This window comes from Ostrinia furnacalis, unplaced genomic scaffold (genome assembly GCF_004193835.3).
Source record: "Ostrinia furnacalis isolate ACB-3 unplaced genomic scaffold, ASM419383v2 OfSCF0292, whole genome shotgun sequence".
In the NCBI taxonomy this organism is placed as follows: Eukaryota; Metazoa; Arthropoda; class Insecta; order Lepidoptera; family Crambidae; genus Ostrinia; species Ostrinia furnacalis.
This window is the reverse complement of record NW_021130531.1, coordinates 1-26,646: the sequence shown is the minus strand read 5'-3', so window position 1 is coordinate 26,646 and position 26,646 is coordinate 1. Positions and strand designations below refer to the sequence as shown.

General features: G+C 39.8%; 1 protein-coding gene and 1 non-coding gene across 2 annotated transcripts; both read right to left on the bottom strand.

Moving 5' to 3' along the window:
- Positions 1 to 1,335: 1,335 nt before the first annotated feature.
- Vps35 (Vacuolar protein sorting 35) lies at positions 1,336 to 26,167 on the bottom strand. The gene is made up of 19 exons (XM_028312560.1): positions 26,087 to 26,167; positions 25,929 to 26,009; positions 25,401 to 25,521; positions 23,688 to 23,881; positions 22,871 to 22,999; positions 22,319 to 22,404; positions 20,012 to 20,204; positions 16,900 to 17,028; positions 15,599 to 15,703; positions 14,941 to 15,089; positions 14,084 to 14,303; positions 12,562 to 12,671; positions 11,498 to 11,666; positions 9,322 to 9,419; positions 8,390 to 8,568; positions 5,424 to 5,557; positions 3,998 to 4,171; positions 2,106 to 2,293; positions 1,336 to 1,692 (listed from the first exon to the last, which is right to left on the bottom strand). Exons 1-18 carry the CDS (start codon positions 26,126 to 26,128, stop codon positions 2,135 to 2,137), a joined length of 2,472 nt encoding a protein of 823 aa, XP_028168361.1. The 5' UTR covers positions 26,129 to 26,167; the 3' UTR covers positions 1,336 to 1,692; positions 2,106 to 2,134.
- On the bottom strand, positions 9,051 to 9,123 carry TRNAA-GGC (transfer RNA alanine (anticodon GGC)). Its single transcript has one exon. It is a non-coding gene; the product is annotated as a tRNA-Ala (tRNA).
- Positions 26,168 to 26,646: the final 479 nt, after the last annotated feature.

Genomic DNA, 26,646 nt, shown 5'->3' with positions numbered 1-26,646 from the left:
TTCATTTAGTCTCCACTATAGGAACACGACCTTATTCAATTCACCAGAAGCAAAAACAGGGCCGGGTCTACCATATGGCTTTTTCGGCTTCAGCCCAGGGCCCCGTGGATTCAAGGAGCCCCCAGCTAAGTCAAGTCAAAGTCAATAATTAGCTTTTTAAAAAAATAAAACCGACTTCAAATGCGTGAACACAAAAAAAACTAAAAATTAAAAATATTGCGTATAAAAAAGTTCATCCCCAATTTTCCACCCTTGGGGGTGAAATATTTTCTTCAAATTCGCATGAAACCACCCTTTTGATAATACCTATTCAACAAAAAAATAATCGTTCAAATTGATTTATAATCGGCGGAGATATTGCATTTGCGTATAAAAAGTTCATCCCCAATTTTCCACCCTTGCGGGTTGTTTTTTCTATTATTAAATTTAAATGGGACCACCCTTGAGGTATTACCTATACGCCGAAAAAAGATTTGTTCAAATCGGTTCATAATTGGCGGAGTTATCGCGTAACAAACATAGAAAAAAAAAACATACGGTTCGAATTGAGAACCTCCTCCTTTTTTGAAGTCGGTTGAAAATAGACGATACTGCGAAAGAGTAGAGTAGTTGAGCCCCTAAGTAGTATTAGCCCAGGGCTCCCTAACTCACGGACCGGCCCTGACCAAATGCAGGATCCAACGTACATTTCCTACCAGGTGCCTTGGCTAGACAGGTTGGGGGAGCCTGATGTTCGCATTTCTCCCTTAGTCGCCTCTTACGACATCCGCGGGAAGAGTGGGCGTGGTCCTATTCTACTCTGCCACACAGTTACCTAAAGTCCGGTCGCCGAGCACATAGAATTTCGTCCAATGTCTGCGACGGGCGGCTGCAGTGAGTGTGCGAGTGCGACAGCAATATAACAACACGAGAGCGATAAGGATGGGTAGCTTGGTACGTCACATTTGGCCAAAAAAAGTGGCACTAAATTCACTGAAAAAGGGGAAACTTGTTGGAAATAAAACTTCAATTTATTTAACACCAAATAATACATTATATTGATTTAAAATTACCTTTATACTAATAGTCCATTTAATTCGATCACGTACATTCTCATACTTAAAGCTACTTTTGATAATCACAAAAATACAAAAAGTAATACAGTTTAATTGTAAAATATAAAATATAATTATATCATTATTTGAACTACAACTTATTGATAATAATATAATAATAACAATAAACTGTTCTACAGTTAAATTGATAACATTGAATCAAATTGCAGATCTTAATTAGTAAGTTCTATTTTAAAGTTAGAAATGCATAATAACAAAATTGCGTTTTATTTACATTCCACAATTTTGGAATCTAATCCAAAATACTATTCCGTTGATTATGAAACTTATCATCAAAGCATAAAGTTCACTGCTGTATCAAGACCCTCTAATTTACCTGAGGCAATTAATACATGTGGTACAAATTACACTGGTGTACTGAAATAATAACTTTTTGTACTAAATTACTTCAACATTCGTATAAATTAATCTGATGCTAAAAATGTGTTAACAAAATATAATATTGCACGAGAATTCCTAAAATGATCGTACTACAAAAATAACGCTCAATTTCCAGTGTTGTCTGCACTAAAAATAAAAGTGACATCACATGCTTGCCAGTCACAAAAATACCTTCAACAAAAGTTGCCAGTAATAATAATTAACTTTTAAAAAAAATAAAACCGACTTCAAATACGTGAACACAAAAAAAACTAAAAATTAAAAATATTGCGTATAAAAAAGTTCAACCCCAATTTTCCACCCTTGGGGGTGAAATATTTTCTTCAAATTCGCATGAAACCACCCTTTTGATAATACCTATTCAACAAAAAAATAATCGTTCAAATTGATTTATAATCGGCGGAGATATTGCATATAAAAAAGTTCATCCCCAATTTTCCACCCTTGGGGGTTGTTTTTTCTATTATTAAATTTAAATGGGACCACCCTTGAGGTATTACCTATACGCCGAAAAAAGATTTGTTCAAATCGGTTCATAATTGGCGGAGTTATCGCGTAACAAACATAGAAAAAAAAACATACGGGTCGAATTGAGAAAAAGTCGGTTGAAAATGGATGAATATCAGCATTTTTTAAACCTAAGATAGAACTAAACCGTCGTATCCCAGTTGGTCTGGGTCAGGACACTCCATCCTGCTTTTGACGTGCTGCAGCGTGTTGTGGAAATGAGTAGTGATCTGCTCCACTTCTTCTGATTGGTCCAAGTTGGCTAACTCTTCGCGGATCTTTTGGATTACCTGTTGAAATAATTGAGCAGTTAATTTACGTCCAGATTTAGAGGCACACATCTTTAGGTTTGTAGTTAATCCATCTGACAGAATTTGTAAATAATAATAATAAATACTCTTTATTGCACACCACATAAAAAGAACAGAAAGAAAAGGAACACATAAGGTACAATTAGGCGGTAAATATATTTTTTTTAAATTTTGTTTCTGACATAGTACCTACCGAGTTACCAAGCTATATGGGCGATGACACGATAAAAGGAGTGAATCATTTAACCCCAAAGGGCCCGAAGCGTTCCGAAGAAGTGTCAGACTACACACATCACCCACCACTCAGTTAGATTCGGTTTGCATCGTCATCATCCTTGCAATGTCCATGTTTCCTAGTGCGCCGACACTCGCGAGGTTGCACGAGTGTGTAAATATGCGCTTCAAACTTCGGTTAACTTTGTTGAAGATCCTAAACGAGTTAAGATAGCATCAACATTACTCACAGCGTCAATAAGGTTGGTGGTCAAGCTCGCGTTGCCTCTCTCCCGTAGTAAGGCGTATCTGCCCAGTAGCTCAGCTAACAGCTGCGCTTGTAGCCGCTTTCTTCAAGCAGTCAGCGCTAGACGCCTCTTACGACATCTAAATATCTAAAGTCTAAAGTTTGAAGACGAATGCCCGTATTCACAAACGATGCTTGCTTAAGTGAAACAGCAAATTGTTGGTGTGTGACCCTGTGCGTCCACGCGCACTATGAGACCTCATAGTAATGTTTGTGAATACGGGTGGATGTCTCTGACTACACAACTCAGCTATCTTAGGTCCAATTGATGTCATCTCGGTTCACCTATATACTTAGCAGGGTAAAAAAACTCCGACACCGCGATGCAGGATTGTAGGCGCGGTGGTCTTTACCATAGTAACTCCTGTGTCAGCGCCATCTGTTGGTTAAGGAAGCATTACTCACAGCGTCAATGAGGTTGGTGGTCAAGCTCCCGTTGCCTCTCTCCCGTAGTAAGGCGTATCTGCCCAGTAGCTCAGCTAACAGCTGCGCTTGTAGCCGCTTTCTTCAAGCAGTCCAGCGCTAGATCTTACATTAAACACACAACTCACAGCGTCAATAAGGTTGGTGGTCAAGCTCGCGTTGCCTCTCTCCCGTAGTAAGGCGTATCTGCCCAGTAGCTCAGCTAACAGCTGCGCTTGTAGCCGCTTTCTTCAAGCAGTCAGCGCTAGACGCCTCTTACATCTAAATATCTAAAGTCTAAAGTTTGAAGACGAATGCCCGTATTCACAAACGATGCTTGCTCAAGTGAAACAGCAAATTGTTCGTGTGTGACCCTGTGCGTCTACGTGTACTGTGAGACCTCATAGTAATGTTTGTGAATACGGGTGGAAGTCTCTGACTACACAACTCAGCTATCTTAGGTCCAATTGCTGTCATCTTGGTTCACCTATGACCTATATACTTAGCAGGGTAAAAAAAACTCCGATACCGCGATTCAGGATTGTAGGCGCGGTGTTCTTTGCCATAGTAACTCCTGTGTCAGCGCCATCTGTTGGTTAAGGACGCATTACTCACAGCGTCAATAAGGTTGGTGGTCAAGCTCGCGTTGCCTCTCTCCCGTAGTAAGGCGTATCTGCCCAGTAGCTCAGCTAACAGCTGCGCTTGTAGCCGCTTTCTTCAAGCAGTCCAGCGCTAGATCTTACATTAAACACACAACTCACAGCGTCAATGAGGTTGGTGGTCAAGCTCGCGTTGCCTCTCTCCCGTAGTAAGGCGTATCTGCCCAGTAGCTCGGCTAACAGCTGCGCTTGTACGCCGCCGTCCATACACTGCTGCGCCACGCGCGCCGCTTTCTTCAAGCAGTCAAGCGCTCGGGATGCGTCGTTTAGGGGCCACTGGAAAGAACATTCATTATTTTAGTTATTTTTATCGTTAGTCGGTTGACGACCACTTCAACTCCTGTCTTGTGTATAATCACTATGAGCAAAGTAGGTATAGTGATCGCTATAGTAATTAGCCAATACATAGTTATTGGCAAACTTGCCTAAAATGAAGAGAAACAAGCCTAATGGAAGTTAATAAGAGAGGAAAAGAGACAAATATTTTTTCTGAGCAATACGTAGTCAATGTAGTAAATACTATGTATGGGCTAATTACTATATCAATCCCCCTACTATAAGTCAAAGGCCAGTCAGTGCGAAACGGCGTCGGGTTCCGCATATGATTAGTTAAAATTGAACCTCTGTTTATCACCTATTGCCATTAGTAAAAGCGAACAAAAACTGCAAAAAAACCTATATTTTTTGTTATAGCGGCAGCAGCTGTGAATATTTTTTTTTTTTTTTTTATCCACAACGAGGAAGCTCTTGGCCTGTATCTCACCTGATGGTAAGTGACGATCAGGCCGAAGGTGGAAGCGAGCTTCACCCGGTATCCTCAACCACGGAGGAACTGGCTATCTTACCTCTTACTGCCGGAACACAATAATGCTGTGAACATTGTTGTTATGGCGACAGACTTAGGTAAGATGGTGGTAGCTAGCCAGGCGGACTTAGAACAAGCCCTACCACCAACCAAACCGAACAGAAAAATCTGCCCCCACTGGGAATCGAACCCGGGACCTCTGCGTCTGAAGCAGGTGGTCTTACCACTAGACCACAGAGGCGGTTAAAGTTTATTAATATTTTCGGTTTATGAGGAACAGCAGACAATGAAAATAGTTTGATTAATGATTATTAATAGAGTACGGTAGCTTTAGGGATGTTTCCTGGGTCAAAAAGCAAGAGTTTTAATTAGTCCGTCAGTTAACTTATCAAAAAATACTCTACACGTATTTTTCACTTTTTCAAACTAATGAAAATTTTAAGAGATAAAGCGCGCCAAAGTTCATAAGAAGAGGCCCGTGACGTCAGTGCGTGCATAAAAGTGCCGCACGTTGTGACGTCGTGCGGACCTTCAACGCACCATAACTATGTAATTATTTGTTAGATTGGCAAATAAAAATATATGTGTCCAATATTTTTTGATATTAAACATGACGGACTAAAAAAAATTTTTTAGGAAACTAGCCTAGATTTGAAGGCGCCCTATCTTTCAGTAATATTCAGCCTCAGCAACGCCTATATAATAATAAAGGTCTGCGCTTACCTGTGTGCCGTCCTTAGCCCCCTTCCAGAAGAGATGCGCGCACAGCGCCACCGCGCGGCTCTGGTCGGGTTTCTTGAGCAACTTGCTGGCCGCGAGAGCGCATTGAGTCCGCATTGGCTCCGCGTTTTCCGCTCCTGGTGGAAATATAATTTGAGAATATGTAAATACAAACCAGCTTTGATTTTGCTATGATTTCAACTCTGCTATAGATGTTGACGAATAATGTATGTTTATCTCACTGAACCCTAAGCGGTCTCATGAGACCGCGGTACCAATTGATTCTATTGGGTTTTGCACAGCTAGAGATTGCAAAATCCGGATTTTTCTTAAATCCGGTTTTCCGGATTTGTGTTACGTACAAATCCGGATTATCCGGATTTTTCGAATATTGGGTAAATTTTTTAAACCATCAATTTAATTTAAATAAAAAGTAGTTTTTTTTTTCAAAAAGATGTAACAAGTATTTGAAGAAAAGCGTTTTATTTTATTATCGCGCATGGAATTTATTCCTCTTTTTTTCGGTTTGCGCTACAAATTTCGAAATTATTTGAACCTTGCATTATTTTTTTCGTTTTAGTACAACTGCATTTCAGAATAAAAACTTGCTTGTACCTATAAAATATTTTTTTAAATTATTTTTCTTGTGTCGACAAAAAACCTATACAGCGTCCAGCCCAAAACTCCGCCACAAGAGTGGCGTTGTCAGTAGCCTTCATTAAATCTTCCTGCTTGCAGTTGTTTGGGCAGGCAGGGCACGACCATCATGTGCTTCGTCGACTGGGGAACAAAACCACACTTGCACTCCAAGTTTGATCCACCCAAGAATCCCCACCTGACACCTGAACAGATTGTCTTGACTACGGCAGACCTGTCCGAAGTCTATAAAGATTTCCAGGTAGGCCAGGGAAGCTCATTTTTTTATTATAATTTTATTTTACACTTTTAAGTTGTATTTCAATCTCAGGGCCCTGGTCATTATTTACGACCAAAGTGCTCGGGAAGACGAATCCAACGAACTCAAACTCTATAAGTTTCTGCCGTTTCGGTTAGGAGTTCCTATGGCCACCTCTTGACTTCATCATCAGGACCCTGAACATCATCTAGCACTTATGTGCTTGAAAAGACAAATCCAACAAACCCAAATTTGATGAGCTTCCACCGTTTCGTTTAGGAGTTCCTATGGCCACCTCCCGAATCCATCATCAGGACCCTGGGCATCATCTAGCACTAAAGTACTCGAAAAGACAAATCCAACGAACCCAAGTTCGATGCGATTCCGCCGTTTCATTTAAGAGTTCCTATGGTCACCTCTTGACTCCATCATCAACCCAGCTAAATGGTCGGCGGTATAGCTAACAACCTGTTTAGAACTCTTTTAAGGATTTCTCCACAATCACCCCCATTCTCATACAATGACATTTTGAGATGAATTAATGTAAGCAAATCGAGATGGATTAATGATGGGCGAGGTTGAAGATCTCTACTTACACTTGGCCTGCGGATGAATATGGAGAAAACAAAGCTTATGTCCAATGTCCATGTTGCGCCCTACCCAGTTTCGGTTGGGAGATCAATTCTCGAGATTGTTGACAAGTATGTCTACCTCGGACAAACGATTCAGCTGGGTAGGTCCAATTTCGAGAAAGAGGTCAATTGTCATATCCAACTCGGCTGGGCAGCGTTTGGGAAACGACGCAACATCTTTTCGTCCAAAATACCTCAATGCCTGAAGATTAAGGTCTACAACCAATGTGTGTTACCAGTGATGACTTATGGTTCGGAAACGTGGCCACTCACTATAGGCCTTATACAGAAGCTCAAACAGAAGCTGTGAAATTTGATTTCACAGCGTGCTATGGAGAGGGCTATGCTCGGTGTTTCTTTACGAGATCGAATCAGAAATGAGGAGATCCGTAAACAAACTAAAGTCGCTGACATACTAGCCCGACGGATACAAGCTGAAGTGGCAATGGGCAGGGCACATAGTACGCAGAACTGACGGCCGATGGGGCAGCAAGGTTCTGGAGTGACATGCAATAAATAATTTGAATTTGGAGTGGAGGCCGCGTACCGGAAAACGCAGCATGGGACGTCCACCCACAAGGTGGACCGATAACATCATAAAGGTAGCAGGAAGGCGCTGGACGCAGGTCGCTACCAACCAGGCAACATGGAAAGCATTGGGGGGGCCTATGTTCAGCAGTGGACGTCCTATGGCTGAGATGATGATGATGATGATGACTTACACTTGCAAGGGATATTTGCCGATTTAGCTGCTCTTTAAAACTCAGCGATATGGTGTGTCAGAATCAGCGTCTCGTATAAAACTCACTGGCCGACTAGCGAATTCGAATTCACTTACGCATGCGGCATGCATGACGCGTCATTGTGCAAGCACAGTGCAGGTGTGAGTGTTGTGCGACGAAGTGCGGGTGCGTTCAATCAAAACTTCGCTTGTTTTGCATCCATGTTGCATCAAATAGATATTTTGGTTTATGATTTTATGATAAAATTTTTAGGGTAAAAATATTCGAAAAAACCGGATTTCAAAGTCAAAATCCGGATTTTTTTTATAGCCTCAAAATCCGGATTTTTCAGATATTTTCGAATTTCGAATAATCCGGATTGTAATCTCTAGCACAGACCGTCCCATTCGCATTTCGTCACGAATTCAAAAATGGTCCCATTCGCAAAATGATCACACTCATGACTCCGTTAAAAGTTGTTAAACATTTTCAACCTACAAGTTGAACTATTGTTTAAAAAATGGTAGGCTTCATAATATGTACTTGAACGGCTACTATTATTGTAATAATAAATTGTTAAATAGCATTCAGTTATCATTGTAGCATAAGACTAACCAAGTCATTTAGCTGTAACGAACAAAGTCTGGAAATCATCATCAATAAATATTAGTTTTTTGACTTACCGAAACATCATCAATAAAAATTAGTTTTTTGACTTACCGAAGCAGTTGATCTGCTCAAACGTAGCTATAATAAGTGTTATAGCAGCCAACTGCGCCTTGCTGTCCGATATCTCGTCTTCATACAGCGAGAAAGCTTGCGATAGGTACTCGTAAGCTATCGTCTCGTGGTTCGCGAATCCTATCTCGCTGATCGCTAGCGCTCCTTGAAGATATAGCCTGGGGAAACGTGTGTTAAGTTAATGGGAACTGCTTTGCAAATCTATACTCTATATATATAAAAGAAAGTCGTGTTAGTTACTCCACTTATAAGTCAAGAACGGCTGAACCGATTTAGCTAAAAATTGTCAGGGAGGTAGTTTAGAGCCAGGAGAAGGACATAGGATACTTTTTATCCCGTTCGAAATTAAAAAAAAGTCTGCTTATTTATTGCCATTAAGGCGGAACAAAGTCGCCGGGTCAGCTAGTAATATTATAAATGCGAAAGTAACTCTGTCTGTCTCTCTTTCACGCCTAAACCGCTGAACCGATTTTGATGAAATTTGGTATAGAGGTAGTTTGGGTCCCGGGAAAGGACATAGGATAGTTTTTATCCCGGTTTTTGAAACAAGGACGAGCGCGATAAAGTTTTTCTGACAAAATACCAAGCGGGCGAAGCCGCGGGCGGAAAGCTAGTTTTAAATAACTTGAAAAAATCGAACTGTCTAAGGCGGGAATTGAACCCACGACCTTCCGCTTGCCGGGCGACTGCTCTTCCAACTGAGCTACTTAGACACTGGATGAACCCGTCGAAATTTTCAATTGTAATACGCTGTTACGGCCAGCGTTTGTTTCATCAATGTTGGGTATACCTACCCTTAAACATCTAACAGAAATGTTGTTGCAAATATTTAACTGTCAGTTAAGATAATGGGAACTGCGTCAAGTGAATTAGAATCCTATGGTAAATATATAAAATACAAAATACGGTACCTCAAAGGCAATTCAGCTAGCTCAGCTTTGGCCAGCATTGTGATGGTCTGGTGGCAAAATTGGAAGATCTTTTGGCATTTCTTCTCCCACATTTCATCCTGAAAATAAAACACGTATTTAGCAATGAAAAAAAATTAATTTTAATAATGTATGGAACTTAAGGTCAACACTGTGACACATTAGTTCAAACTGGTGCGATTTTGATACTAAAAGAAACAAAAGCCACTACAAGAAAACAATTGATTTAATTAAGAATGAATTTGTGAACGTACAGTCAGCGTCAAATAGTTCGTGATACCCAAAAAGTTCATAAGTCTTGTTACAATTGGAATAAGGCTGTATTGTCAACTTTTCTGCTTTATTGCTTTATTCTATTATTTTTATTGTAACAATAAAATATAATAAAGCCGAAAAATTTGACTGACAGGGAGACTATAACCGAACCCTCTTTAAAAAGAATAGTTACTTTTTCTTTCTCATCTAGTATAGCAACATGAGCTAATGTCTGTTACCCAGTCTTTTCAATAATTACCTGGTCTTTCAAGTCCTTATAGGTGAAGGCAAGCCTGTAGGCGTGAAACACGATGGGCGGGAAGGTGTGTTGTATGCGCCTAGCCCCGCCCCCTTGCAAAGCCAGTGAACAGGACACTACAGGGTGGAAACGATAAGTGATCTCACTCGATTATTTCCAAACTACACAAGATATCGAAAAACTGGTTACTGATCCTGAAAGTGCTTCACGAGCTCTATCTAACGGTATCAGTAATAGGTTACGAAATCAACTGGATCTATCCGAAAATTCAATGTTTTCAGCCTTCATACTAAATGTATGCCAGCCACACAATATTAAATGCTATTTTTTTTTAATTAAATAATAAACACATAAAATGAACTCGTAAATTGCATTCTTATTTAAAAATATTCATGGAAAACATTGGTTCTAGGCTTTACTTGCTATAATATTATCAAGACATGAGTGCCATGACTATGGCAGTACTAAATGTATGGAAGTTGGAAACATTGCATTTTTGGATAGATCCAGTTTATTTTGTTACTTATTATTGGTACCATTAGATAGAGCTCGTGAATCACTTTCAGGATCAGAAACCAGTTTTTCGGTATCTTGTATAGTTTAGAAATAATCGAGTGAGATCACTTATCGTTTCCACCCTGTATAGCCTAGCCCTCTTTAAAAAGAATAGTAACTTTTTTTTCTCTACATGTATTTCGTTGCGGGTTCAATGACAGTCTAACTTTCCCCCGGGACAAACTTGACCTTCACTGGTTGGATTTTTATTGGCAGTCAAGCTGTAGATCCTGGCTACACAGGAGTTGTAGCGGTGGGAACGAGAGGTGGGAATAGTCCCGTTTTTCTATAGTCGCGACTGTGCGACGGGCGGCTGCAGTGAGTGTGCGAGCGCGACAGCAATATAATTACGCGCGAGCGATAAGGATGGGTAGCTTGGGGTCATTGGACAAAATTCTACGTGCTCGGCGACCAGATTTTACACGTGTGTATCCTGCAAGAGTATAGCAACTAAGTTAATGTCTTTTAACCAGTCTTTACGATCCTTACCTGGTCTTTCAAGTCCTTATAGGTGAAGGCAAGCCTGTAGGCGTGAAACACGATAGGCGGGAAGGTATGTTGTATGCGCCTAGCCCCGCCCCCTTTTAAAGTCAGTGAACAGAAGATTATAGCCGAGCTCTCTTTAAAAAGAATAGTAGCTTTTTTTTCTCTACTCGTATTTCATCGTGGGTCCAATGACAGTTTAACTTTCCCCCGGGACAAACTTGACCTTCACTGGTTGGGTTTCTATTGGCGGTCAAGCTGTAGATCCTGGCTACACAGGAGTTGCAGCGGTGGGAACGAGAGGTGGGAATAGTCCCGTTTTTCTATAGTCTGGTCGCCGAGCACGTAGAATTTTGTCCAATGACCCCAAGCTACCCATCCTTATCGCTCGCGCGTAATTATATTGCTGTCGCGCTCGCACACCCACTGCAGCCGCCCGTCGCACAGTCGCGACAGCAATATAATTACGCGCGAGCGATAAGGATAGGTAGCTTGGGGTCATTGGACAAAATTCTACGTGCTCGGCGACCAGACTTTACACGTGTGTATCCTGCAAGAGTATAGCAACTAAGTTAATGTCTTTTAACCAGTCTTTACTATCCTTACCTGGTCTTTCAAGTCCTTATAGGTAAAGGCAAGCCTGTAGGCGTGAAACACGATAGGCGGGAAGGTGTGTTGTATGCGCCTAGCCCCGCCCCCTTGTAAAGCCTTGCGGGCCGCGCTTAGGATCAAGTACTGTTGGTCCGCCGAGTCCGACTTGAAGTGGTGGATGAGTCTGGAATGGACAATGTGCTTTAAAAATAGCGCTTTTTTTTTTTCAATCAAAAGATGTCAAATACCTACTTGCTTTGCTTTTAATTAAAAAAAATCAAAATTTCTACTCCTACATAATAGGGATGTTTCCTGGGTAAAAAGCAAGAATTTTAATTAGTCCGTCAGTTAGCTTATCAAAAAATACTCGACACCTATTTTTCACTTTTTAAAACTAATGAAAATGTAAAGAGATAAAGCGTGCCAAAGTTCTAAAGAAAAGGCCCGTGACGTCAGTGAGTTCGTAAAAGTGCAGCACTTTGTGACGTCGCGCGGAACTTCAACGCACTATAACTTTGTAATTATTTGTTTGATTGACAATTATAAATACACGTGTCCAATATTTTTTTATATTAAAATTGACGGACTAAGAAATTTTTAGGAAACTAGCCTATTAATGCCCGCGACATTCACCAGTAGGCCTAGGATATGCTTCTATCGTAGCGCGATAGAAGAGAAGAAGTAGAAGATTTTAACGATTTTACGCGATAAGCCTACACATTTGTGGCCTAAAATCATCGATAAGATTTTTTCACGGCGCGCAACCTAAACCGGCTGGTCGTCGGTTCTTCAGGTGGGAGTACAGGCAACACTACTTTTGATCCGCGGTCGCCACTTGATAACTTTGCCACAACGGCTACGACGAACTATGTCTCTCGACCACTGGCACTTAAATTTGACAAAACTACAGGCTATGTCGGCTACTTTAATTTACGATTATGTACTTTGGTAAGGAAACTCTAAGCATAGCAAACTCTATCACCCTTTGAGTGTCCTTGAGCCTTCTTGACACATATGGACCACTGGAATCGATAAAATTTTATGCATGTTTTTATAAAGGAAAGCTATTTAAATCGTACCTTGCTAGCAGTCCCTGCTCTTCCATAAAGTCTTCCATATCCGGTTCCTCAGTAGGCTGGTCGGGCTGGTCTTTGACCAACACGTCTACCATAGACAATACCGCCTCCACCTGATAGAAACATAAATGATTTTAAGTATGGGAAACAGGACATTAGGGTAACGCCTGCTTTAATTTTGGTCTGTCACAGAATGACTTTATCCATTCATATTCTATAGAACCTTATAGCTATAATACGTTCATCAGGGATAGGTAATGTAGAACTCGATGTGATATTTGTGATGGGTGCTATTTAAAAAAAAATGTATTCTATGCGCTGACGATTACACATATAGTTCCAAAATACTGGACTGTCCTGTCGATGACATTGACAGTGGGGCGCCACCGTCAATACCGGATCGCTGGTTCAGATTTTTGCCATGTTGGAAACCATATAGTTGAACGATGGTAGCGCCCCCCTGTCATTGAGTTTGGCGGGACAGTTCAGCGTGGGTCATCTATACATTGACGTTATATTGCCGCCATTGACTTGACAACGACTAGAAAAAAATGACACTACAAATTAACAAATGACAGTCGTAAAAATGTCGAGTAATTATTTATGAAAACAGATGACTTTCAATGTCTCAATCAAGTCGTTTGAGAACAAAAGACTTCGATTCGAGATCGACGCAATTTAAAGACGACCTTTCCTGTCGTTAAAATAAAACTTTACACTTTTCAACGATACCTGCACCAAGTTATGGATATACTCACATCTTCAGGAGTAGATATGCTAGCGTCAGATTCCAGTACAATATTAGCCAGGTGGAGTGCTATCATGGTCCGTCCAGGGTGGTTCAGATGTCTGATCAGGGCTGAGTATGTGGACAACTGCACCAGGGTCAGAATGTTCTTGTAATGGTCTGCTGGCAGCTTGAGGTTCTTCATCAGTTTCTTGAAGACTGGCTAGTGTATTATTAGTATGGATATACTTACATCTTCAGGAGTAGAGATGCTAGCGTCAGACTCCAGCACTATATTAGCCAGGTGGAGCGCTATCATGGTCCGTCCAGGGTGATTCAGATGCCAAAAGAGAGAACCAGAGCTGCTTCGAAACGCTGCTTACTTAGTTTCTGATCTCGCTCGCTCATGCTGGCATCTCACTTTGCGTGAGAGGGATGGCAACATTCGAAAGTTAGACAAAGTATAAGACACTGTATACTTACATCTTCAGGACAATATTAGCTAAATGGAGTGCTATCATGGTCCGTCCAGGGTGGTTCCGTTGCCTGATGAGGGCAGAGTATCTAGAGATCTACACTAAGGTATGTATACTCACATCGAAGTCGAACCTTAATTTCGAACTCCTCCTATGTTCTTCTGATTAATTTCGTTGCGGGTCCAATGACTGTTTAACTTTCCCCCGGGACAGACTTGACCTTCATTGGTCGGGTTTTTATGGCGGTCAAGCTGTAGATCCTGGCTACACAGGAGTTGCAGTGGTGGGAACGAGAGGTGGGAATAGTCCCGTATATACTCACATCTTCAGGAGTAGATATGCTAGCGTCAGATTCCAGCACAATATTAGCCAGATGGAGTGCTATCATGGTCCGTCCAGGATGGTTCAGATGCCTGATCAGGGCTGAGTATGTGGACAGCTGCACCAGGGTCAGAATGTTCTTGTAATGGTCTGCTGGCAGCTTGAGGATCTTCATCAGTTCCTTGAAGACTGGCGTGTTGTGTTCTAGGTGGGTTTTGCCGCTGTTGGTGTGAGAGATTATTATTATTTAGTTATTTGGACTTTACGAGGACACCTTCGAAGACATCATTTCTTAGTAAATAGCTATTCTGAAAAATAATTGACTGCAGGGAAACAATGCGTCAAAGCTTTATTTTTTTCACTTTAACGCGTTTTTTCCCTTCTAATAACCATAACAATGCGATCGTAAGAATTGACAACGTTACGAGAGCTATGAATCCTGGCATTTGAACTTTTATTGGTTTGACTTTTAAGTGAATATGGTTTAAATTGTGGTGGCAATATATGGAACAAAGCCTTACAGGGCTGAGCTGATGCCCATAACTTTTCAATAGTAATACAGTAACCTAAGTAAATGATTAAGGTACACAAATGACTGGTAGGTATTTGTAATTTTATTTTTCCTGCATTCAACTGATTCTACACACAATTTGGTTTCTTTTTTTACTCGATCTATCTCGATTTAAACAATCTGATATAAATTATCTTCTTTCCCGTAAAAAATGTAATAATCACACACTAGCTTGCTGGTGAGATAAGCTGAACTGTACTAAACTATTGTAACATCTACCTTGTTGTATTACCTTGTCTCGGTGAATAAATGATCTTTTATCTTTTTTATCTTTTTTTATCCCTCACCTGTTCTGGTGTATATCCTGGCATATCTTATCCGTGTGTGCTAACACGCGGTCGACGTAGTTGAGTTTGTCCGGGTGGCAGCGCTGGGCTAACTTCAGTAGTGCCAACTGCAAGCTTAGCATGTCTTCGGCAGGCATATCGGTGCGACTCTAAACATAACAATACAATTGTTTTTAAGACATTATTTTAACACAATGAGGGTTTTCGCGAATGAAAAATCCGCCAGATGGCAATACGTACACGCGAGGTCAAAATGCTGCATGATTGGTTATTTTTGACATGACATTGACAGATATGTCAAAATCCACCAATCACGCAGCAGTCAGACCCCACATCCACGTCCCGCCATCTAGCGGATCTTTCATTCGATTCTCATTATTTTTCATAGTATCAGGTTGATGTTACAGAAGAAAAAACGAACACTATGTTTTACGGCTCTGGTTAAAGGCTTTTCAAGCCAATAAAATAAGCGTTATGTTGATTGGCGAAAGGAAAAGACGAAGAAACTGAAATGATTTAAGAAAAAGCGCGAAAGCTTCTATGTTTAGCATTTCAATAATATTACGTATCAGAAATATTTGTTGCGACTTCTTGATGACATGTTTTTGTACTTAGTACAAGAAAATGGGCAGATTCATGAATATCAATCTTGTATTACCTGAGTAATGGCAGCCACTTGGTCTGAAAACACTTCAAACAATTGGACTTCTTGCTCCTTGCCGTCTTCCATCACCACACTTAAGTTGATGTTGCCCTCGTTTCTCTGGTAACAAAATATTAAAATAATGAAGCTAACATCAATAACATTAATTTCAAGACACAAAACTGCTTTAAAAAAAAACAATTTGGCTTTCTTACCGGGAAAAAAACCGGGATTACTCAACCTTTACTGGTTAGGTTTTATTAATGGTCAAACCAGGCCTGTTCATCTCCGCGAGTTTGCATCGAAAACAAAACACGCGGGACGGCACCTACTGGGATATTTAATCGACAGGACACTCAAGAGCGAGCATTGACTCACGCACGTGTATTCTTCATCCATTTGCATTGTATAGACTATAAACTATGTATGATGGAAAGTAGAAAAAACGGTGGTGTAATAAAATTAATTCTGTGCAGTATTTTAACTGCCTGAATAATGATACAAACACAAAATATTATTCATGCATAGTCATGTATTTCCTCCGCCATTTTCCGCAGTTTGGCACTTCACGTCACACATTATTTTACCGCCCATTGGAATCCGCGCAGTACCGATCACTGACGTATGTCAAGAAAACGGTGCTTGACTCTTGAGACAAGCTAAATTACACCATATTGTTGACGATATTGGGCATTCATTTTTTCAAATAACTTCGCGAAGAAAACCTTCTGTACATAGTACTTATTATTATTCTGTGATCAAACTGTAAATCCTGGCTTTGCAGGAGTTACAGTATAACCAAAATCAGTGATGGGATAGGGAGATAGGATTAGTCCCATACGATTTCCACATGTTATTTCAGCCAAAGGACGTCCATTGCTAGACAAAAACCTGCTCCAAGGATTTCCACGACTGCTCCTGCGCTGCCCGCATCCAGATACTTTTGCACGACCTTTTGTCGGTCTGCCGGGGGTTTCTACTGCTATACTTCTATTGGAGGTCAGTCACCGGGCTCGCTAGCGACTTTATGAGCATGATGATGATAATGGTGGTGAATTTTGTGATTATTATGATGATAATGAGAAAAAACAGACAAACTAACCAGGCTGTAGGTAGTCAGCCGCTAGATGAGCTCGATGATGATATTCATGATGAAGACGTTGATGATGGTGAGATGATAACAAAGATAGATAAACTTATCTGGCTGTAGGTAGTCAGCCGCTAGATGAGCGCGATGATGATATTCATGATGAAGAAGTTGATGATGATGATGATGATGATTATGATGATGATAATGATGACAAAGACAAACTAACCTGGCTGTATGTCGCTAGTCTCTCGATGAGCGCTATGATGATGTTCTTGATGTTGACTCCAGGCTGCAGCTCTGCGCACGACTTGAGGAACGGCTGGAGATTTGCCAGGTGAAACTCGTCGGGGAACACCTGGATAGAAAGAATAGACGATTGAGGTAACTTGAGTCGACTATGAAAGCTCACAGGCAAGCGAAATTATGTCGGTGACTGCTTGTGATAGTGGTACAGTCCTCTCAACTTAAGCTGAGAATTGCATTTGTGTGAGTGCACACCGATAGTGTAGAGTGGCAATCGGCTTGAGGCGCGGCGCGTCCCGCGCATGGTTTAAACCGGTTTATACTAGTTTATAGCAAGGCGCGTCCGCCACGCGTCACTTCCCTGCCGCTCACATACTTCACTTCACCCCCGGTACTGGTAGCAGATAGACGTGTAATTTTATGTGATTGTGTTCCAAATATTAGTGAAATGGCTCCTATTGTAAGTGAATTTTCTGTACGAAAACCATTAAGCAGCCAAGTGAAAGAAATTTTATGCAAATTGAATAATTATTAACACAGACTCTGACTCTGATGAGTCATCAGACGAGAGTGAAGATGAAGATGCAATGAGCCGGAGTAGAAGAGTTATAAGATTCAGTCATTATGAGGTCGAGAAATGTACAGTTGGTCACATTGTGTTTTATGGACTTCCTTTTAATAAAACATTAATTTTATTTGTATGTGTTTTACTAACTGTACTTTTGGCGATCACTCACACAAATGCAATTCTCAGCTTAAGTTGATAGGACTGTAGGCGACGGTCAGCGATTGTAGGCGACTGTCGGCGACTGTCTCCGACACGCGCCTTTCGCTATCATGACATGATACGACGTCGCCGACTTAAGTCGCAAGTAGTCGCCAATATACTGTCGCTGATCTGTGAGCTCCCTAAGATGAGAAGTTCCGAGCGCTAAAGCTATGTTAACTGAGGGAACTGTATTGTGTTGTACGAATGGATTCACCGATTCGACTACTGGGTTCACTACCCAACCTCGAATCGGCACAATTGAGCTATCGTCACCTGCATTTCTCTTTCACTTCATTCTGCGTCGTTGTTGGACAATGAACTTTATTATTGTTAGTGTTCGTAGGTCCCCATAATTGATATTTACTGTCCGTGGCGTGTATCTTTTCTTAACCTCGTAAGTCCTGTGTTTTTTCAACAGCAGTATTCATATCTGCCGGATGTACTATACCAAGTACAAACTAAGAAATGTGCTTCAGAACGAGATAAAGTATTGACGGTTTTACATAGTTTTTTAAGTGTTACCTTATGTTTTGTATTTTTTACTGTAAGTTTAGCATCTCTATCACCTGTTTTAAAAGAAAAATATTGAAAATAGTTTGTACTCCTGTAAGTACGTTAGGCTTTTTACAGTGTAAAAAAATAATCTAATTAAGATAAAAATTTTATTTAAATATTTAAAATAAATCATATTTTTCTTCTAAACGTCACTTAAGTAAGCAATAATTATAAAATGCAGTCTTTAAGACAAAATTATTTGGCCTTAGCGTTTTATATGGAGAATTTCACCAAAATTAATTTTTCCATACTAATTTTTTGTGATTTTTTAAAAAAGCATAAATTTAAATTTTATGAAATTTTGTAGATAGATTGAAACAACATTAAGCTATAAAAAAATTAAGACATTTAAAAAAAAATGGTATCTGTATAAAAATATATTTATTTTTGTTTAATGGAAACGAACGACAATTAGGACGAGCTGTCTTTGAAAATTAAATTCTAATTTAAAAAATAAAATTAAGTTTAACATTTTATACGCAAAAGTAAGCCCTTGAAGTCAAATTTCAAATAAAAAAAGAATGATGGACATAGCTATACAATGAAAGAAATTAGATAGTAATGAACATTGAAGAAAAAAACGCTAATTTCATACCTAATACAACTTTCATACAATTATTTGTTTAACCAACGCCTAACGTACTATATCAAGTACAAATTATTTTGACTGTTCATGAACCTCCTAAAATACTAAGTTTCTTTTTAAATTTTGTTTAATTTATAGAAACTATAGTTTATATTTACTGATACATTTAAAAAACAAGACAAAAAACAAAAGATTACTTTGATATAAACAGATAAACTATCCTCGTGCCCGCCGGCAATCCGACCGCGTGACCATTTTGAGAAAAAAATACACTGACACTGACAGTTGACGTTACCTGTCTACTGTGGCGGAATTGACCATAGAGTATTGAATGAGTATGGTCGTATCATTTTTGCCATTGTAAAAAAACTACCCGGTAAATGGGGAAAGAAAAATTTGTACTTGGGTAAGTACATTAGGCAGTTACTCTTGCTATGTAGTTTAAATGTCGGGTCTGAACTACTATGCTTAGTTTGTACTTGTACAAGTACGCGGGGACTTACGAGGTTAAATAGTTAATACCATCACTTTTTTTTAACCTTTGTTTTGTCATCCTGTCACCCTGTCATCCGCTTCGCAATGGAGGGAAGTCGAACCTTATATCCTCCTCCTATATTCCTCTGATTAATTTCGTTGCGGGTGCAATGACAGTTTAACTTTCCCCCGGGACAAACTTGACCTTCACTGGTTTTTATTGGCGGTCAAGCTGTAGATCCTGGCTACACAGGAGTTGCAGCGGTGGGAACGAGAGGTGGGAATAGTCCCGTTAGTCTCACCTGGATGATGCACTCCATAAGATACTCTTGCGCGATGGCGTCCCGGCAGCTGACGACCTGCTCCAGGATTCCAGGCAGCACCAGGCGTCTGTAGTCTACAGTCGCCTGTAGTCCACAGTCGCCTGTAATCCACAGTCGCCTGTAGTCCACAGTCGCCTGTAGTCCACAGTCGCCTCCAGTGACCTGCATGTCGCTAGTCTCACCTGGATGATGCACTCCATAAGATACTTCTGCGCGATGGCGTCCCGACAGCTGACGACCTGCTCCAGGATTCCAGGCAGCACCAGGCGTCTGTAGTCCACAGTCGCCTGTAGTCCACAGTCGCCTGTAGTCCACAGTCGCCTGTAGTCCACAGTCACCTGTAGTCATCCACAGTCGCCTCCAAGGACCTGCATGTCGCGAGTCTCACCTGGATGATGCACTCCATAAGATACTCCTGGGCGATGGCGTCCCGACAGCTGACGACCTGCTCCAGGATTCCGGGAAGCACCAGGCGTCTGTAGTCGTCCACTGTCACTGATTCCAGCTGGGATAGACGGACCAGGTTTGTACCGACTAGAATGCGCAGTTCGGAGCGCTCGCGCTCACGGCGTTCTTTGTCACTGTAAGAAAAAGTTCATTCAAATTGGGATGATGACGGTAATGAAATCGAAATTCTATTTAGTCCATCAGACAGATAATAATAAATAATGGACACGTATTTTTAATTTTTTTTTCATAATCGAATACATTTTATATTGAGTTGAAATTTCGCGTAAAGTCACTTTTGAGTAAGCGAAAAATCTACATAAGCGCGACGTGATGCGCCATTTTAACTCGATGTAGCACTGTTATTATTTAATTATGAAAAAATAGAAAATACGAGTCTAACGGCCGAATACTGAAACGCCATTTAAATATTTGACGGCTTCTCAAATAGTTAAGCAGCTCCTAAACTTACATTTCGCATACTCAAAACAATATCTGAGCAGTTCTCAATTTTTAAGCACCTCTCAAATTAACGGCCGAATACTGAAACGCCATTTAAATATTTGACGGCTTCTCAAATAGTTAAGCAGCTCCTAAACTTACATTTCGCATACTCAAAACAATATCTGAGCAGTTCACATTCTTGTGAAAACCACGATCATCTGCCTCTGCCTTATGGTTTGATTTGTGGATAAGTATGTGAAGTGTCGATTTGACCAAACAAATTATTTGGGATATAATGTTTGGCAAAATAAAACATTTGCTATATAAACATTTGCCAAGTAAAATTTGGCCAAATGATAATTTGTCCAAATGAATTAGTTGCGAAAAATACAATTGCTATAAGTTCATTTGGGAAATGAAACTTTGGCGATAAGTTGTTTGCGAAGTGAAATTTGGCGAAAAGTAATTTGGCCAAACGGAAGGATACCGAGATTTATATATAATAGAAACTAAAAATAAACTGTTCTATGTTAAGTTGATTGATTATATTTCCATAAAAGACAATACATAACTAAACGATGCTGCGTGTAATGGATAAAAGACGTAAAGTTATAATTTGTGTAAATGAAAACATACTTTTTTTGGTAAATGTTGCCATTATGTAAACATTTGAGAGCTGCTTAGCTGATCACGGCTTCAAATCCGTTGAGTAGCGTTTGAGAATACCATTTAAAATTGAAGGATACTTAAATTTAGGAGCCCGTCAGCTGAGTGACAGATTTGAGTAGTGTTTCAGTATTCGGCCGTAATATTTTCGAATTGTCTATCTGACGGACAAATAATTCAAATTTGTCATCTAGCCTATTCCTTGGTCACGGTCTCATATTGAACGCTATACGCGGCATACGTCAGCTTCAAACGATCCTATCGACGTCTGAACGCTGATGTTAAAGTCTGAAGGCGACCACAAAAACCATTTAAGCATTATTGTGACGCGGCTTACGGCATGATGCTATACTCGGCCTACGGCGTTTATAGGAGGCCATGCCTAAAAGAACCACACACACTTCCGTGGATGTCGTATGGACAAATGTGAACTGATTTATATGGCTCGATGGCCACCCTAATTCGTCGCAAGAGAATAGGTAAATCCTCCATTTGTCTATAATGAATTACAGAGCGTTGTGCTTCTGTCGTAGAGACCAAATGGGTTGATGATGATGATATTATTAATATTCAGAGAAGTTACACACGTCTCGAATGTAGCTTGTGCTATCACCACTCTCGATTTTCGTCATTACAAGCGTTTTCAATATTATTAACAAAAAATTTTAAAGCGTTACAAATAATGCTAGCGAAAAATACGCGGGAAGATGCCCGCTCTCTGGACACTAAGCTAACCTATAGACTGGTTAAATGCCAAGTCGAAGGTAACGTTGTGGTCTACCAATGTTCAGTCAGTATAATGGCATTGAGGATCAAGTTACACTATGAATAGACAGAGACGTTTGTTTTGCGGTAAATAGACTCTATAATATCATCACTGAGCGATTTTATCTACACTAATATTATAAAGAGGAAAGATTTGTACCTATTTTTGTATGTTTGTAATGAATATTCTCAAAAAGTACTGGGCCGATTTAAAAAATTCTTTCACCATTCGAAAGCTACATTATCCACGAGTTATGTTACTCGTCTCGGCTAAATTTTATTTTGGAAAAACATAGGGTTCAGGGGTCCACGCGCGCGAAGCCGCGGGCGGAAAGCTAGTGTTTTATAAATACAAAAAAGTTTAAGTTCTTACCGTGAATGACCTTGGTGCTGCATTCTGACCCAGAGTTTGTTCATTTCAGCGAAGTTCATCAGTACGAAGTCAATCGCGTCTCTGACCTAGAAATAAAGTCTTTATTTATAGGAAAGTGTGACTTTTACTCATAGTGAGATGCCGACACAAGTGAAAGCGACAGACAGTAAGGCTGGTGAACTTTAGTAAGTAATGGATGTGGTTTCAGCAGAATAGTATAAGCCCAAACTTCCTGTGGATGTCGTATGAGGTGACCAAGAGAGAAATATGCTAACATCAGGTCTCCTTAACCCGTTGGGAGTGTAGTCCAAATTCTTCATTCTTCATCATCATCATTTCAGCCATAGGACGTCCACTGCTGAACATAGGCCTCCCCCAATCATCTCCATGTTGATCGATTGGTAGCGGCCTTCCTGCTACCATTATAAATGGCGTCGGTCCACCTTGTAGGTGGTCCCATAAAATTTTTCATTAGCTTTTCATAAATTGAGGGTATTTTGTAGCTGCAGTAGAGGTGATGAACTTTAGTAAACTTATACAGTGAAAACTCACGGTCCCCTCATTTTCGTTCTGGGCTTCAGCTGTGTCGGGCAGAACGTTCCTGGTGCACTGTAGTAAGTAGTTCCTCAGGAAGAGGCCGCGGAGAGGGTGTTGCACTCCGCGACACATCTCCACCAAATCCTACAACACATAATAAGACATTTAACGAACCAGAAAGAAAGAAACTGGCAATTTTTGTTAAAGAATAAGAGTAGGCGCACACCGTTGATTTTTAGTTGGCCGATAGTTGCGCCCAATTTTAAATTGTATGAAAAATCGGCCAAATCGAATCGGCGTAGTGTGCGCACTCCCATACATCCATACTGATCAACTGCCCGACTAAACTATCGGCCGACGAAAAATCAACGGTGTGCGCCTACTCTAAAGCCCAATAACATTTCTACTGCGCTATGAATCCGAGCAAAAAATTCCATCTCAGTTTTAATCAATTTCTATAAAACAAAGTAGTGTTTAGTCACACCATTTGTAACTCAAGTACGATGGAACAATTTTAATTATCTCTGATTTTTTTTATTTTGCTCCACCAAGAAAAGTAGAATAATTGGGTATTTTCCACCACTCCCCAATAATTCTAAAGCACAACTTTTTTAAAAAGGCACTTCATCCTGGTCTTAAAAACTTAATTAATTTTAAATTACCTGTAAATTGAGATTTTTGGTTGCATTGTAATTGAAAAAAATAGTTTAATTAAGTTGACAAAATAGTGACGTAACTTGCTTGTTTCAAATTGCCTTACAAAATCTATGGGAGTCTCATTTTGTCAGTTTTAAAAAGTACGACGATCTCGTCAACACAACTATTAATTTACCTTCAGCAGATCTCTCCTCAAGTTGGTATTGGTCTTAATATACACCAGGCCCACAGTGATGAGCAGATACAGTCTTGGCACGATGTTGCCAGCGTATTGGACAAGCTCGTACAAGTCCGCCACCTTCCGTCCCTTCTGGAACTCTTCGAGGAGGTATAGCTCGAGGTGACGGAGCTCGTCTGTTATTGCCATGTCTGTTTATTGTTAAGGATTAAATCTATACTAATATTATAAAGCTAGTTTGTTTGTTTGTTTGTTTACTTTAACGCACTAATCTCAAGAACTGCTGGTCCGATTTGAAAAATTCTTTCAGTGTTAGAAAGCCCATTTATCGAGGAAGGCTTTAGGCTATATACCATCACGCTACGAATAATAGGAGCAGAGCAACAATGAAAAATGTTGTGAAAATGGGTTTTCACGCGTACGAAGTTGAGGGCACAGCTAGTTGTTCAAACAAACCATTTTAATTTAAACTCCCAGCCCTGGCTAATCTTTAAGGCCTTGCCACACTGGCGGATTGCAAGCGTTTTCAAAGCGGAGCGGCGACGCAGCGAACACGCTGCATCGCCGCTCGGCTTTGAAAACGCTTGCAATCGCCAGTGTGGTTACTCACTTATAGAGAAAAATAATATTTTCAAAACAAAATCAAGCTTTATGCTTGAAAGTGAACTGTGACTATTTCATCTCCATTTCTTTATTTCCATCCCTTTATTATTTGTAAAACGAATTAGCATATTATTAAAATTTCCAAAGGTCTATGCCCTAAAGTGCTAAAATCATTCACAGATACATTTTTAGTAGAAAATCTATGCTAGAACATAGACTAAACTGTACTTGTATGTTGAATAAGTATTAATACTCATTGAAATAAATCAATCATGCATGATCACAGTAACTCTATATCCTGTATCAATATCAAGTAGGTAATTCCATACTCTTGCCTAGTTTGACATGATTGTGATGAAATTAATATTTTGAATGGGGATGTTGCCTGGGTCAAAAAGCAAGAGTTTTAATTAGTCCGTCAGTTAACTTATCAAAAAATACTCTACTCGTATTTTTCACTTTTTCAAACTAATGAAAATTTAAAGAGATAAAGCGCCCCAAAGTTCATAAGAAGAGGCCCGTGACGTCAATGCTTGCTTAAAAATGCCGCACGTTGTGACGTCGTGCGCAACTTCAACGCACCATAACTATGTAATTATTTCTTAGACTAGCTTTCCGCCCGCGGCTTCGCCCGCGTGGAATTTTGTCTGTCACAGAAAAACTTTATCGCGCGCGTCCCTGTTTCAAAAACCGGGATAAAAACTATCCTATGTTCTTTCCCAGGACTCAAACTATCTCTATGCCAAATTTCATCAAAATCGGTTGCGAGGTTTAAGCGGGAAAGCGTAACAGACAGACAGACAAACAGACAGACAGAGTTACTTTCGCATTTATAATATTAGTTGGGATTGACAAATAAAATTATATGTGTCCAATATTTTTTGATATTAAACATTACGGACTAAAAAAATTTTTTTAGGCAACTAGCCTATTATGATTATACAAAACTCTAAATGAAACTAAACTTAAGCCTGGGTTGCACCAACTTACTTTGACTACAACAAATGTCAAGTCTGTTGAACTCTATACAAAACACCAGTTATTATAGTTAGGGTTAAATTTAAGGTGGTGCAACTGAGGCTGTCCTTCATTGTTTTAAAAGGATACAAAGCTCGTAGTAGCTCTTAGGCGACAACAGAGACGTCCTCAGCTCTCCGAGCATCGTAGACGCATGCTTCAGAGCGTCCATCAGCTTGGACTTGTCCAGACATCTCTTCATTTGAAATGCCTGTAAAGAATATCATAAAAAAATAATGCACCTACCTAATTATTGGTTAGAAAAGTATTAAATTGGAAATTATGCAATTGAATTTAAGTATACTTGATAAGTAGCAAGGCTTCCTTTAGCCTTTTTTTTTAGTTAAGCTGTGTTAAGTTTTCTTTTTGTTATGGTGACAATAAAGGTTTATTTATTATAATAATGAACTATTATTATATTTCCTGTTTTATTATAAATAAGCAAAACACACAGTCTTATAAGACTTCTATTAATTTATCTAAAGAAATGTAAAACGTTATTTATTGCACCAGAGCTATTCTTCCAGACAAGGTTATGCATTTTTATCAATAAAATGTTTACCTACTTACACGCCTACTTCTACCACTGGATATCAAGGAGGTAGTAACTGTATTTACCTGAACTTTGACAACATTCAAAGCTTCTTCCAGAAGCTTCTCCTGCTCCTCCACGGGTGAAGCCTGGTTCGTCATTTGTGCCTGCACATAAACAAGCAATTGATCACTATAAAATACAGTTCCGGGCACGATAAGAAGCACTTTTGTAATCTACTAACAGTGGACCAAATATACAGAAAAGGGTGGTCCATATGCGCCATTTGAGCTAATACGGTGTTGGTTAACAGTAGTGCAGTTCGGTAACGCACCTGAGTGTACAGTAGCGGCAAGCGAAAGCTGCTGATAAGCGAATTCTCATAAAATTTTACGAAATCGTAGGTGTTGTTGATCGCCCTCGCTGACAGATTTTTTTGACATATGAAATGGTTTGACGGGTGTTTGACGGGTGTAGCCGATGTTACCATAAATAGTATCTAGATTTCTACAAATTATTAATATTATTGAAAAATATTTTCTATGTTGGTGATTGAGTCATTAGTAAACTTAGTTTATCTAAGTGTTGAGTGCTAAAGTTGATATCTTTATAATTAAACGCTTGTGTAGGTGATATGAGTAATCATTGATAACACACACAGACACACTGCTTACATTGAAGAAGTTTTTTATCATCAAGCCTTTATTTCTATATTTACTTAGTGTAACTATCATGATAAATTAAAATTTCAGCCTTTTGAAAATAAAAATTCTTGGTCATAAAAAAGCCTTGGAACAAAAATAG

Excerpts from the sequence above, each read along its gene's own strand:
- Vps35 (XM_028312560.1), bottom strand. The coding sequence starts at position 26,128 with ATGGCGCATATGGACCACCCTTTTCTGTATATTTGGTCCACT. Across the intron at positions 17,029-20,011 it reads TTATGGAGTGCATCATCCAG|GTGTTCCCCGACGAGTTTCA; the intron begins GTGAGACTCGCG and ends CTTTCTATCCAG. Across the intron at positions 11,667-12,561 it reads GAGCAGGGACTGCTAGCAAG|ACTCATCCACCACTTCAAGT; the intron begins GTACGATTTAAA and ends TGTCCATTCCAG.